Here is a 15505-nt window from a genome sequence, read left to right on the forward strand (position 1 = left end):
ATATATCTCAGGAAAAAAAAAAAAAGTCTGAAAAAGACTATGAGGAGATAGTGTAACAAAACAGGAAGTTGCATGAAGTTAGTTTTTTAAAAAAGATAACAGAACTACTGATAATTATATACAAATTACGCATACTATTTGCAAGGAAATACTATCTATGTCTAGATTGCAATTCTCAGTTAAGGTTTTTCAAAACAGATTTTTTTGTTTTAGAAAAACTAAACTAATTGCAAAGCAGAGTATTAGCACTTCTGAAATAGTTCCTTCAAGTAGTCTCAAGTGGAAGACATTCTTAAAATTGTGCTGTGAGCTTTCTTTTCTGTAACAGTAACCATAAGCATAAAGTGGTACAAATAAAACCTAGGAGATAAGTGTTTTCTTCCATTAAAGCCAGGGGATTCGCTTATGTGTGTTTTCAGGAAGAATGTGTTTGATCCTATATTCGCTTTAAATTCACAAAACAATTGTGTGTTTCTTAATGTCTTCAGAATTCAGTTCTGCAGCAGCTAAATACATCATGTATTTTTTTCTTCTCCAGAAAATGCATTTTCTTAACCAGCAAAATGGAAAATTAAAAATAACTACTTTAGAGAAACAGAACTATATTTGTCTGGTCACCCTCATGTGGGTCCTCTCTTAGTGGGAATAGCCCTAACTTCACTAACTTCATCGCTATAACATATCTTTCCTAGCAGCAAACACAAAAAGAACCGATGAATTCAAAACAGCCATGTGGTAGCATGACAAAAAAAAGTCCTTTCTAACATCTTACCAATTACCATTACATCTTCTGTTTAACAATTCATTTTAAAAAAATGAAAATGAGCACACAAACTATTTCAAAGGATTTTTTTAGCTCCTCTCCCCTCTGTATGTAATAAACACTATTAAAGACTATAAAGACCATTCTAAGGTCTATTGTATGAGGGACACATGATGACCACTGAAAAGAAAGACACACACACAAAAAGAAACAAAAGAAAAAAGCACCTTTTGTGAACTGTTTGGGGCACAAAGCACAGAGGAATTGTACATGTAGAGTTGTTTCAACAGATTAAGAATACACCAGATGTTTTGTGCACATGTAACTCATCTGAGCCTATTCAAGAAGTCAGATATGTCCAAAATGCATTTGAGTCACTGTAAATATAGAATAGCTGGTATGCATATGCGCAACTGGGCTGCAATGAGTCCAGCTCGCGTAGGGTACTTTGGAAGTGATACACACGCATCCATCAAGTGAAAATTGTACAGCAAATCTCTGATAAATTGTGGCAAAACTACTACTACCCTAGCAGAATAAAGGTCCCTAGTAGCAAACAAGTCTGCAGAAGTATCTCTTGAAGGATGAATTAGTGAGTCTCTAGTAATACTCCGATCCAGTATTTTCCTACAAAAAACTTTCAGAAGTTTGTACTACCTTTGCACTCCTTCCTGCATACATACACTATTCATAACCTATTCAATAATATGAAAGGCTTCTATGCTATGCAATAAAAATAGATGTTTTCTGGCTTCTTAGTAAATAACAACCCATTAAGAAAAATCTTGCAATTTAATTTTTCACCTTTGTAGTCCATTAGCTTTTAATGTACTTTAAGCATTCTTGAACCTCTTCGGCTGAGAGAAAAGACACACCAACCACCAGAGTGTCAAAAAGGTTATTTTGGTGATACCAGCTTTCTCAGACCTTTCATTTAGTGTATTTTTATATCATCTGTCATAGGTTACAGATTTGACTACTGTTTAGGCTTTGAGAAGTATTTAAAGCTCATTCAAGATCACTTTCACAATGCACTACACGATGTATAAATACATAGCCTGAACTCAGTATCTTAAGGAATTACAAACTAATATATTAAGATTTAATAGGTAACATTTAAGAACAGAACCGAGAATGTAGACCTGAAATGTGTTAACTGTAAATATATTTGCATATAGATACCCATCAAGGTATGTTTATATTGTTCGTGTTACATTAAAATGCAATATTCAATAAAATAAACATAATGTATAAATATCTCTTTGTGTATGTACGTACACAAAAATGAAAATGAACAGATAAAGTAAGTTTACACAAGCAGCTGGTCAGCAGAACTGTGAACAAAAATTTCTCAGTACATCAACTCTCTTTCAAAAAGAGTTTTCTCAGAGAACTGAAATCATAACAGACCAGAAACAGAATTTAAGTAAAGATCTGGATCGTTTGTTGGCTGACTTTGCTAGGGGACAGATCAGGTAGAAGAGAATCTCTCTGGATGCTACAACTTCCTTTGAGCCTTTCATATTTATACAAACATACTTATATGTTTTTCTGTATTTATTAAGGTGAATTAGCATGCTTGATATATTATATTCACACTGTGTCTATGTTATAAAAGAATTTACTGCTGATAATGCAGAATGAATAACTATATAAGATGACATATTTATCATTAGTTCCATTTTTGTTGCATGACTGCTACAGGAAAATACAATTCTAATAATAAGTTTGGAATATTTAAATTATTTTCCATTTTACACTAAAGATATTTTGGAATTTTAATATTCTGTTTTATAAGATATGAGCCAGAGGTCTAAGATTGCTCACATCTCTACAGGGGGACATAAAATAAAAAAAGACAGAAAGACTGGGACTTCTGAATATGTGGATTTGATAAAGTTATACCTTAATTGCTGCTATCATACCAGCCAAGAAGCAGTTACTGTTGATTATCTAGAAATTACTTGGTAAATTTCTATTAATATCATCGTTTAAAAGGTTTTCTGAAAGAAATAGTTTAGCTTCTTTTGTGAACGTGGTGAATATTTTATATTTTGTTACAGAAAACAGCATGCATATTTTCAACAAGAGTGTCCTTCCCATAACATCTCAAATAACATATTCAATTTAAAATGTAAGCATGACATTCAGGCTTAATTTGCTGTTGGTGTCAATCTAAAAAAATATAAATTGATGCAGACAGAAAATTCTAATCTGATGCCCTGGGGCCAGATCCAATAAAACTTAAGCATCTCGATTTGGTGTTAAAGCAACTAACTTTTAGGTATTTGTCCCACAGAAGACAATCCTGGTCTGAAGCGTATATAGCGTATAGGGTAGCTATTGCTAGGCAGGTACAGTTAGAGGCTGTTAGGAGCAGCCGCTGCCTCCAACATCACTTAACATTAACCAAACTGAGTAGGGTAAACTGGGATCTAATGAAGTTAACAAGTAGCTATAGTCTGTCTAAAGTCAACAGAAAAACATATGCAGCTATCTGGAGCCAGTAAATAGAGAAATTCTGGCAACAGGACTGAGCTATAAGTTCTACCTTGCAGGCCCCATATGACCAGAGTCTGAGTTGTAGGGGCAAAGGGATGATAGTAAAACATACATCCCTCTTTTAGACAAAGCACAGTGATTAAGGATACTACCCAGGAAACGTGTTACAAATTCAACGCTCTCTTCTGTCTACAAGGAACTGGGACCCACATATCCAAGGAGTGTTGTGAAATTGCTTGGAGGGGGGAATTACAGATCTAATATTATAATAATATATTTTTTTAACTTTTAAGCCATTGATTATTATGAACTTTTTTTTTGAAACACTTCAGATCAATGAGCAAGAAGAGCATCAGGATTCAGCAGTCTAGTCCTTAGGTTCTCCGTTAGTTCCTCCTTCCTATGCTATTTCCAGATTTAACAGACAACATCACTGAAGAGCTGAACAAGTATACAGTCCCATTAAAAGCATCAAAAACACACTTCTCACAGCTGCAGACTGGGATATCTGCAGGACCTCAGATAACAACTGAGCAGGATAAGTGATAAACTATAACTCACCAAAACTGTGGGACTATTTAGAGCAAACTCTTTGTGTCACAGAAACTTTACCTGAAAAGACTCAGAGTCTTAATTTTAATGTAAAAAGACTGAATGGCTCTTTTCTGACTTATATACTTCATTTTAAGACCTTTTCGTGAATTCTGACCTAATAAAACCAAGTGTGCATCATCAACAGTCCATAATTACAGGTTACAAAATTAGATACTTGGTTTTGATGATGGATGTCAAGTACTTGAACTAACATTGTGTACTTGAACTTACCTCGTTCTTCCCAGGATCATTTGCAGTTCTACAGCCTACTTTCAGTAAAACTGGAAAATCTGCTATTCTCAAATACAGAAAAAATCCTGGAAGTGTAGGGTAAGTCACTTCTCTGCTCATACAGATAATGACATTTTGAGTTATGTATGAACTGTGGGGCAGAAGTGCTCTCTCCAGTGTCTCCTGCATTCCTTTCTAGCCCAGACTAGGAACCTGGCTGGACCACAACATAACTCAGCAAATCTAAGTTTTATTCTTATAGAACCCAGGGAGTGGGTGGAACTTCCAATATGTACATTGGGTCTTGCCACAGCATGAAGCTAGGATGTGGCCAAGTTCCACATCTGGAGTCAGCAGCTGGAAAATGTTCCCAACACCCACATTTACGCATGGTCTTTGAGAACTGAAACTTTTCCTATCTTCTTGCAACAAATATTGACCCAGAGCCTGATGCAAACTTTCCAGTTTAAACAGGCAGTGAATCAGATCCATAGAACCTAATTTGATTATTGGTGGGATAAAGATAAACTGACTCCAACGGAAGGTGAGGTCACTCAAGACAGCGCACACCAGAACCAGAGAACAGATTTTGAAGACAGTCTAAAAGCAAATAATAAAATAAAAAAAAAACACCAAAGATAACTGCACAAGAGATTTACTGGTAGCTTAAATCACCCCAGTAAAATAAACTCATTTTAGGCACTAATAATAATTCTGGCCTCATTTTGAATAGAAATGAACATGATCTTGGAAAGACCAAATACCTTCAAACTGTTATGCAGTTTGCTAGTGCCAGCAAACTGTTTCTAAATATATTACACTTTGTTGCATGGACTGGGTAAAGTACCTCCTTTGTTTTAAGTTTATAACATAAATGGTATTTCTCTTCTGTATCCAACTCGTAGATCACGTCAAACAAATGATTCACCCCTCTGACATATGCTAAATCTCTTCAAAATTTTGTATGTTGATCAGTTGCCTCTGTTATAATTTTGTTTCCCCTTTACATTCTCTTGACTGTAAATAAATTTTCCCTGATGCAAGAAAAACTTCAGGGTTTTCTTTGGTCCTTTCATTTTTTTAATGGAAGAGGAGACAAGAATAGAAAATATAGGGCCTTCTTTACCAGGCAGAATTTCCCAGGTTCTCCCAGGTTCAATTCAAAGTCATTTTAGTTTCATGTAATAGGTTTCTGCCAACAAAAGTGGCTTAGATGAAAACACAAAAATGTCCAAATTCTTGATGATACTTATTCCAAACTTCTGGTTTACTCTCTTTCTTTTTCTTTTGAATCAGATGATAAAGGTGAGGGAGTTTCAACAATAAGTGTACCACCACCTACATGTGTTTGTTTGCAATTTTAACTACGGTCGCATTTTGACTGATTTGCAGTGGTAAGCAACAGTTTGGAAATTTGATTGCAAGCTCACAGTGACAGAAGTAGATAATTACTATCTCCACAAATATCTATAAGTTAAATCACTTGTTTTAATACAGATTAGATTAGTATTAAACTTACAAGACTGGCATGAGAGACATGATAAATGTAGTCATGACAGAAAACAATTTTTAATTTAGTATACCCTATCAATCTAGATAGCCCATGAATATTTACCATTAATTCAGTCAGCTGGAACAGAGGGGGAAAAAAGAACAAAAAATAGAAGGTTTGACCTAAACAAGGACTGAGGAAAAAAGAGAATTCTCAGCAGTTTTACTGATAAAAGATCTTGCAAAAACGTAACTGGCAACAGATTGAAAAATACATCTGGGGTGCCATTATAAAAAAATCCTTTAAAAAACCTGAATGACATGCAAAAATACGAGCAATTCTTCGTATGCACTTCTCTTTGCAGGTTTTACTAGTCTGATTACACTTAAATGAGTAATTCCAGAGGCTAAAATAAAATCATTTATGGAAATTCAAAACAAACCTATTTGATCACATCATACTTCACAGCAGGGGTACAATTTGCAGGGGCTGAGTGAGGGCACAGTATAAGCTAAAACAGGTTGTGTGTGCAATGAACCAAACTAAATGGTTTATATAAAAGAAATGTTGTTTCCATTAATTTTTCTGGTAATCCTATTAAAAATGCCACCTGTCCAGAATAGAATTGTCCAGATTTTAATGCTTTTTCATATCTCAGTGTTCAAACACAAGACAGAGAAGGTACCATCTTATAGCTATTAAAATATGGCACAAAATGTCTCATTCCAAAATCTTCGTTATTGCAGCAGTTTCTCTGGCTCTGTTTCAATGTCTGGCTATTTTACCTTTTACTTTTCCTCTCATTTTTCTCCAAGAACTGATTTTTTCTGATAAATCCAAAGAATATTTTTTCAAAGGATAATGTCATATTTCTAACCTTTCTTTAACAACAATATTTCTAGTCAATAATACTTAAATTTCACATATATTAAGTAAATATAATATGAAATACACCTTTTAAAATTCTACCACCACCCCTCCAAAATCCCCTGTAACAACTCTGCACAGGAACTTAACTTTGAATACCAACAGAGACGAAATGGTGTCATAATCAGCATAAGTGCATGTGGGCTATTCACCTAGATCAAACACTTTGGTCATATAGTCAATTAAATTTAAATCCCATTATATAATGTGTACCAGCCTCATTTTATGCAATTCCCTAATTTAATGGCTTGGTATTAGCCTTTTTCCTTTTTGCACACATGGACTAATTTTCACGGCACTCAGTCCCTTTGGGAAGTAGGTCATTAAAGTCAACTGGATGGAGACAGAAACTTAATACCTAAACAGCGTTGTAGAAGGGTCAGAGACACAATATAATGTAAAACTGTTTTTCACTCATCCTGCTTTGTAATATTTATTACATTCCTCCTGCATATATTGTTCATTAATCTCAAGAACCACAAAGTAGAAGAATCGAGAAAGCTATCATCCTCTTTTAATTTGTGAAACAAAAAACAATCAAAAAAATTTAAAAAAATTAAAATCACAATTATATTACTATTTAGCTGTTTAGACAATACTTGTTTTAAACTGAAACAGCAGAATCTTAATATTCTTATTACCTTTCTCAATGTGTATTCTTTTTGTCTCATGTCCCACATCATGACCAGCCAGATCACCCTCCTTAGGTCCAGGCAGGACATTAGGTGACAAACCCATCAGCATTTGGTTCATAGATAGCCCATTCTGATGGACAGCTGCTAGACACAAGCACAGGCAGAAAGAAAATCAGCCGTCACATTAACAATACCTTTTTGTACTTATTTTATATAGTCTTCCTCTTAATAATACAAGAATTCTAACAATCACAAAGTTACTTAATTAGTGGTATCACCATCCACACAGCAGGAGAGTTTCTTCCTGTTCATTTTGGTTTAAAACAATTCATTTTAAAAAGAAGAGTTCAGAAACTTTGGACAAAGTTGTATATTTGCAAACATTTTCTTGTTCATTTAATAAGAACTGAAATGCAAAATGAAACAAACCAGAAAAGCATAGAAGGTTCTATGTGAGTTACTTGCTGATTATTTTTTTCTTAGTTATACAAAAGCTCTTGTATATCAGCATTCCCAATATGCAGTCCCTAACTTCCTTAAATTAAGCATTGAGGCCTTCCAGGTGATAAACAATGTTTTTCAAAATATACTGTGTAACAGTAGAATTGCTTATTTGCTCATCAGACAGCTTGAAAATCTCTTTACAACAGTTCTCAAAAGATCTTCATGAGTTTCAAACACACCTCAGCAACCCATCTAAGGCAGTTCATGTCCCTATGCTTCTATCTTGACAAATTGTGTTTGCAAGAGGCTTATGCCATTTTCAGGAAAGCTTTTTTTCATATGTAACCCATATTTCTGTAGTAGTCATCTTACTCTTGCTGGCACCACAAAAGCAGATGCACTTAAGAATCAGGTGTAGTGTTAACAAATCATATAGCAGATAAAGGTGTTATTTTATGAATAAATAAGTTACTGAAGTGATCCAGTATTTAAAGAAATCTGTTATGTTCACATTGGAAGAAACAATGTGCAATGGCCCCACTCCTCTCAGCTGGTAAAGTAAGCAGAGTAAGCTGCTTACAGTAATGCTATACCATTTCTTAAAAAAAAAAAAAAGTGTTATTCCTTCACAGAAAGAGTAAGCATCTCTCAATTACATTTCATTTACTTTTTTTTATTAAAGAACAATGGAAAAGGCCTTCAATGGTTGTAAAAAAAACCCATATTCTTAATCAATTAAAAAAAAATATCCAAGGTTGTGAGGCTTTTTCCAGAACTTTACTTATGAACTCTGGTGGCTTGATCTTGGCTGGATGCCAGGTTCCCACCAAAGCCACTCTATCACTCCCCTCCTCAAATGGACAGGGGAGAGAAAATATAACGAAAGGCTCGTGGGTCGAGTCTGGGGAAATAGATAAGTCACAGTATATGGGATGCCAGTTTAATCTGCACTCTGAATCCTCCAAGTGATAAGAAAACAGAATTTTCAGCTTGTCATGGTCAGGCCTCATTTCTTTTCTTTGGTAAGTCATTTTTCATCACATAATAATGAAAGATCTCTCATCTGAAGGTCAATGAAGGGTCAGCTTCCTGAGTCTGCGGAGAGCCTGAGAGGAAGCAGTCTAAAAGAAACGTGCTGCATCTAATCAACACGACTACATATTTCATATACCTATTTCATGGCCTTCTATCTGCATGCCAAATCCTCTAGTTTCACCTACTGGCAAATTCCACTGTGGAAAGATGCCTTAAAAGCACAAAAACCTGTAACAGCAATAATAAAAGGAATGGACAAATGTAATATGAATTTAAGTAAATATCCATAACATAATATGTGTTTAAAACCTTAATATCCAGGCAGTTACACTGGAATATCATAGAATTCAGGGTCTTTGCCATGTAATTTACATCCTGTAGATGGAGCCTTGAAAATAATGGTATCACTCTGACACACCATGGTTTAATTTCACTCTGCCCTTGTGAGCTATGAAGTGATAATACTCTCTGAATCATATTTCTCACCATTACAAATTTTTATATTTAAAAAAATATAATTTATGCGTATTTTAATTGATTTAACCTAATTTTTCTCTTTACCAAGCAATTCTGCCATGTGCAATGCTGCTTATGAAGTCAGATTCAATTTAGAAATCAAACCAGAATAACCAGATTAAATAAAACTCAATTTCTTTAACAAATGTTTACACTATATGTTCAGTTCTAAAACTAATCTAGCAAATTGCTTCCCAGCTGCAATTCTGTATTTCATAGCTCATATCTTTATGCTTAATACGACATGATGGCAGTTTATATCAGTACCCGTTAATGTAGCATCAGATATTATGATACTGTAAACTGGGGAACATAATGTTGGGAGATAGTTATTGCAGCTGAACTTCCGAACATGATACATATGAAATCTATTTAAGACGAGGACATTTTGATTAGAAAAACCAGCTGCACCTAATCAAATTTAAAGTGGTGACAAGGAGAAGAATGTGACCTACGGATTCTGTCTGAAGAGCTCTCAGTCCGTGCAGGAGAGCTGGACACACTGCTGCTTCGATGAGAGGATGGATGGCTGCCAGGTCTTCGGCCCTCTTCAAGAGAAGGAGCAGGAGAAGGGCTGTCTGGAACACGTTCCTAGACGCCATGAAAAATAGTTGCAAAATAAGGCAATGTTAAACTAAACCTCTGTTTCCAAACATCACTTCCCTAAACTGTATCTCCATCTTAAATTACAACCTATTATTTCCTCTGTTGAGGTGTCCAGGATTTGCAGAGTATTCTCAAAGGAAACTTGGACATGTTAGGACACTAGATCTTATGGTTTAGCATACAATGTGAGGGCTGCTCATCCTGTCAGGCTTTTAAACTGCCTTCTGGACTATTTATAACAATAAGGGTTTTGCTATGCTTTTGGGTGGTTTGTTTCCTCACTTCTATCAGCATGCTGTTGAATTGGAAATACACATTCTGGCTTAGAGACTTTAGCCTTACAGGATAGGAGCAATATAGTTTTGTAAATAAAGACAAGACATTACTATTTTAGCTTATGCTGAATTTTACACAACATTTTATTTTCAAAGAGGCTTCTTGAGCAATAACATCTTATGGAACTGCTCTGGATCATAAAGAAAATATAATCTCCCTACTGAACCTATACCGGTAACATGGCTCAGGAGAGTCCAAATGTCTGTTTATAACATGGAGCACAAACATTGAATGAACAACACTTTTTGGAAAAGAGTGTGCCAATATCACTGTTTCAAAATGAGAAAAAATGCCCATTCATGTTTTCCTGTCCAGGGGAAAGCCTGGGATGGTAGCCAGGAGGAGCTATGATGCACTTCAAGATTTTCCTTGATTTTCAAAATTACAGCATGAGGACTGTGATGGTTTGAATTGCACTTCTGTTACATGAGAACCATCAGTATGTAGCAGGTAGATATATCTGATATTTACACAGAACTTTAATATAAACAATAAAGGGAGCTCAGTGCAGAATAGTCTTTTCTAGAAGAATCTGTGTCTTTCCTTGCAGTTTCCTTTTTATTGCTAATAGCTCCCAAGACTCTATGTCATTGCTAAATTATGTATGAGTTAGGTTGGTTTGGTCGGACAGTGGTAAACAAAATAGTTCCTATAAGGGAAATCTATGGGAGGCACTGAAAATGTTAAACTTTTTTGTTGTTGGTGGTGGTGTGGTTTTTTCTTTCTGATAACCAAAATTCTGACTCCTAACGAAAAAAAAACCTAACCCAACCCAACCCAACCAACCAACAACTAAAAAACTGTATACATTCAACCACTAAAAGTTTTCAGTAATGAAATAATACAATTATTATGTGTTTAATAATATCTATGAAAATTTGCTGCTGAAATGCCTAGAAGTTTTCCTGAGAAGAGCATCACATTTCTCACACAGCAAATTTCTTTTGCAGCAGTCATTATTTTTCATGCACAGTAGCTAGATGAGTATTTGTTTCTCTGAATGCATTTCTATGAAACTTAGCAACATGACCATCTATAGTAATCAATACATTTATTCCAGGTAATCTTTATAATAAATATTTGCTAAACTTGAGATTCTGATTGCAAAGTGATTCAATAAGCTTATTGATGGAGTGGAATAAGACTTTTCAGAGCAATGTTTCAAGACATTTAAGTGGATTCCATTTTAATAGTCTCAGGTTTTTAAGTCAAAAACTTTGATAAGGATAGTTTAACTGCATCATAGCTTTAGGCTTATTATGACTTTGTGTTTATATGTCCATGAAACGGGTGTTCAAGAGGGGGATTGCAATGCAGATGTTTTAAGAATGTTGAAGATGTATTTCTTTAGATTTATGAGGATTTAAGCATGCACAGCGTACAGATTTGGTATAAATTGGAACACAGTATATTTAATCATTCATTTAATATATAATTTCACTGTTTGGCATACAATGTACTGTTCTTAGAAGGGTTTCATTAAAATGAAATCCAGTGAGCACATAAGATTTGAATACAGTGCTGCAGAGTAAATTAATTTATTTAAAGAGCTTAATTTGTTTATCCTATTTATTTATGTGTGCTTTTACAGCACATAGTATGGTATGGAGGGAACAAAAGGAATGCACAGGACAACAAAATATAATTACTGCACAAACAAAACAGATAATGAGTTTTATTCACATGTAATATGACATAGCAGGCAAAGTCTATGAAAAAACCTGTGTATGTTGGCTTTATTATTTCATTCCTTCAGCACTTCAGGAGAGCTAACTTTGGTCTCTCCAAGGACCTGCTTGGAGGATTCCCATAGGTTAGAGGTCAGGAAGGTAGGGACATCCAAGAAAACAAGCTAATATTCAAGCATCACTTCCTCCAAGCTCAAGATTGGTACATCCTTACAAGTGAGAAATCAAGCAAAGGGGGCAAGAGACCTGCAAGGGTGAGCAAGGAGCTTCTGGCAAAACATAAACAGAACAAGGATGTTTATGGGATAGGGAAAAAGAGACAGGCCACTTGGAAGGAATATAGGGGTGTTGTCAGAATATGCAGGTATGCAACAAGAGAAGTTAAGTCTGGAATTAGATCTGGCAAGGGATGCCAAGGACAACAAGAAGGGCTTCTTCAAGTACATCAGTAGGAAGAGGATGACTAGGGAAAATGTGGGCCTGCTGCTGAATGAGGTGGGTGTCCTGGTGAGGAAGATCACAGAGAAGGAGGAATTGCTTAATGCCTTCTTAGCTTCAGTCTTTACTGGCAAGGCTGGCCCTCAGGTTTGCCAGACCCTGGGAGCAACAGAAAGTCTGGAAAGAGGAAGACTCCCTTGATTGCGAAGGATCGGGTTAGAGATCATTTAGGCAAACCTGACACACAGATCCATGGGCCCCAATGGGATGCACCCCCGAATGCTGGATGAGCTGACAGATGTTATTGCTAAGCCACTTTCCATCATCTTTGAAAGATCACGGAGAACAGAAGAAGTGCCTAAGGACTGGAGGAAAGTCATTGTCACTCCAGTCTTCAAAAAGGCGAAGGAGGACCAAGTAAAGTATAGGCTGGTCAGCCTCACTCCATCCCTGGAAAGGTGATGGAACAGCTTCATCCTGGAGGTCATCTCTAAGCACATGGAGGAAAAGAAGGTTTTCAGGAGCAGTCAACATGGATTCACCAAGGGGTAGTCATACCTGACCAACCTAATAGACTTCTGTGATGGAATGATTGGCTGGGTAGGTGCGAGGAGAGCAGTGCATGTTGTCTAGCTTGACCTCAGCAAGGCTTCTGACACTGTCTCCTATAACATCCTCGTAGGTAAGCTCAAAAAGCGTAGGTTAGATGAGTGGACAATGAGGTGGATCGAGAACTGGTTGAATGGCAGAGCTCAGAGGGTTATGGTCAGCAGCACAGAGTCTAGCTGGAGGCCTATAGCTAGTGGTGTTCCCCAGGGGTCACTGCTGGGCCCAGTGTTATTCAACTTATGCATCAATGTCCTGGATGAAGGACAGAGCGCACCCTCAGCAAGTTTGCTGATGGTACAAAACTGGGAGGAGTGGCTGATACAACAGGAGGCTGCGCTGCCATTCAGTGAGACCTGGACAGGTTGGAGAGCTGGGTGGAGAGGAACCTAAAGAAGTTCAACAAAGGCAAGTGTAAGGTCCTGCACCTGGGGAGGAATAACCTCACACATTGGTACAGGCTGGGGGCTGACCTGCTGGAAGGCAGTTCTGAGGAGGACCTGGAGTGCTGGTGGACAGCAACTTGCCCATGAGCCTGCAGTGTGCCCTGGTGGCCCAGAAGGCCAGTGGGGTGCTGGGGTGCATTAGGAGGAGTGTGACCAGCAGGTTGAGGGAGATTGTCTTCCCCAACTGCTCTGCCCTGGTGAGGCTACACCTGGAGTGCTGTGTTCAGTTCTGGGCTCCCCAGTTCAAGGGAGACAGGGAACTGCTGGAGAGGGTCCAGCAGAGGGCTATGAAGATGATGAGGGGACTGGAGCATCTCCCTTGTAAGGAAAGGCTGAGAGAGCTGGGCCTGTTTAGCCTGCAGAAGAGAAGACTGAGAGGTGACCTTATGAATGCATACAAATACCTTAAGGGTGAGTGTCAGGAGGATGGGACCAGGCTCTTTTCAGTAGTGCCCAGCAACAGGACAAGGGGTCATGGGCACAAAGTGAAACACATGGAGTTCCTTCTGAATATGAAGAAAAACTTCTTTGAGAGTGACAGAGCACTGGAACAGGCTCACTGGAACTCTGCACAGAGAGGCTGTAGAGTCTCCTCTGGAGACATTCAAACCCCACCTGGACATGATTCTGTGCAACCTGCTGTAGGTGACCCTGCTTTAGCAGGGGGTTGGACTAGATGATCTCCAGAGGCCACTTCCAACCCTGACCGTTCTGTGATTCTGTGATTTGTAAAATACCCTTTAACCCCAACAAAACAATGCAGAACTATGAACAATGCAGAAATGGAAAATAAATTAATACCTCAACTGATTTTTATATCCTTGCTTCATAATTTCACAATCAATAATAAAGTCTATCGCAATTTTTGTCTTTATCAAAGCTAGCTGCAATAACAAATGGAAATGCTACTAATAATAAATTGAAATACTCTGTAGCTCTAAAAAGTCATAGTGATAAACTAATGGTGCTGGAATATCAATATAAGCTGTCTTCCTTGCTAGAGATTTTGTGCAGAAAAGATGGATTTTGTCTGCAGTAAAATATTAAATTTACATTTAGACTTCACTTCAAAATTTTTCAAAAAAGGAAGCGATCAAAAATGTGTTCAGTAAATAATTCAGATGATCAGAGCTATTTTGTAACTTCCGCAAATTGCCACTTTTGTACAAGGAAGCATACATGACACAGCAAAGAAATAGAATTTACTGTGTTACAATTTTGGCTCTAGAAATCACCTAGGATACTGTCCACTGTCCAGTATTTTTCCTAAAACTTGTCTACTTGCAGGATAAACTTAATTCCATGTAATTAAAGATACCTCTAGAGAATCTGGTGTTGGCCTGTACTGTAGTTAGGCTTGTTGTCTCCCAACAAACAAACAAACAAACACATAAAATCTGAGTGACTTTGCCTTGCTAAAATTAAGTATGAGGAGGAAACTGTGCAGAGTTCAGTTTGAAATCAGCACATCTGAATGTAAATATTTAAATGCTGTTTTGACACATGAGCTAGAGATGAAATTTCAGACATATCTGTATCTAGCATGCTACATGAAGAGACCCATCTTGAAGGGAAGTTGTCTCCCATCTCAGTCAATTGAGATATGGACAATAAAGTCAGTAGAGCCTCCTCCAAAATCAGATACCTACAGGTCAATTCCACTACTCTCATTTGAGTCATTTGAGCTACTGAAGGGTTTTGAGATGTCCACCCACATTGACAGACAGGACCTACAGAAGATCTGAGAAGATCTGCTGCCTTCTGGAGTGGCAGCAGGATGCCAAAAACACTATCCTTGCACTTACTGGCTGATGAGCTGAATAGCTCCCAAAACTCTACTGACAATATCTACCAAAAAACAAGAAATACGGAATTATTTATTACTTGTAAAACTTAACCCTCACTAGCTACCTTTTTTTCTCCATTTTTTGCTTCTCTGTTTCTACAGGTACTCACAAATACAAAGTACTGTGAACAATTTAGGGCATATATAACAATTAAACACATGGTCAACCAACTTTTCAAAACTAGTAAGACTCTCAATTAGGCATCAGATTTGTCAACTATACTAAGCAATAGACAACACACTCTTAAGGGCCAAGTCTGAAGCATTCCTTATCTTGGTGTGCTTTACAATCCAATCCAAAGTACAAATCCTAACACTTTAAGAATCTAACATTTAACTCCTCCAAAAATGCTCCTACTATATATGAAACATTCACTTTAGGGAGCTGCAATGCGTACAC

The 15505-nt window shown here is 37.0% G+C and overlaps 1 protein-coding gene across 6 annotated transcripts in view; it reads right to left on the bottom strand.

Annotated features, from left to right (window-relative positions):
- The window catches only part of DACH1 (dachshund family transcription factor 1), a 369849-nt gene that overhangs the window by 95359 nt on the left and 258985 nt on the right, over positions 1 to 15505 (bottom strand). For 3 of the 6 annotated variants that reach the window (XM_055702639.1, XM_055702636.1, XM_055702640.1), the window contains 2 exons: positions 9595 to 9730; positions 7151 to 7285 (listed from right to left, as the gene is read on the bottom strand). In XM_055702639.1, the coding sequence (XP_055558614.1) occupies positions 7151 to 7285; positions 9595 to 9730 (271 nt within the window). Of the gene's footprint in view, positions 1 to 7150; positions 7289 to 9594; positions 9731 to 15505 lie in introns of all 6 variants that reach the window. The other 3 variants (XM_055702638.1, XM_055702635.1, XM_055702637.1) reach the window with 1 other exon arrangement.

The sequence above is a fragment of the Falco cherrug genome, chromosome 2 (genome assembly GCF_023634085.1).
Source record: "Falco cherrug isolate bFalChe1 chromosome 2, bFalChe1.pri, whole genome shotgun sequence".
In the NCBI taxonomy this organism is placed as follows: domain Eukaryota; kingdom Metazoa; phylum Chordata; class Aves; order Falconiformes; family Falconidae; genus Falco; species Falco cherrug.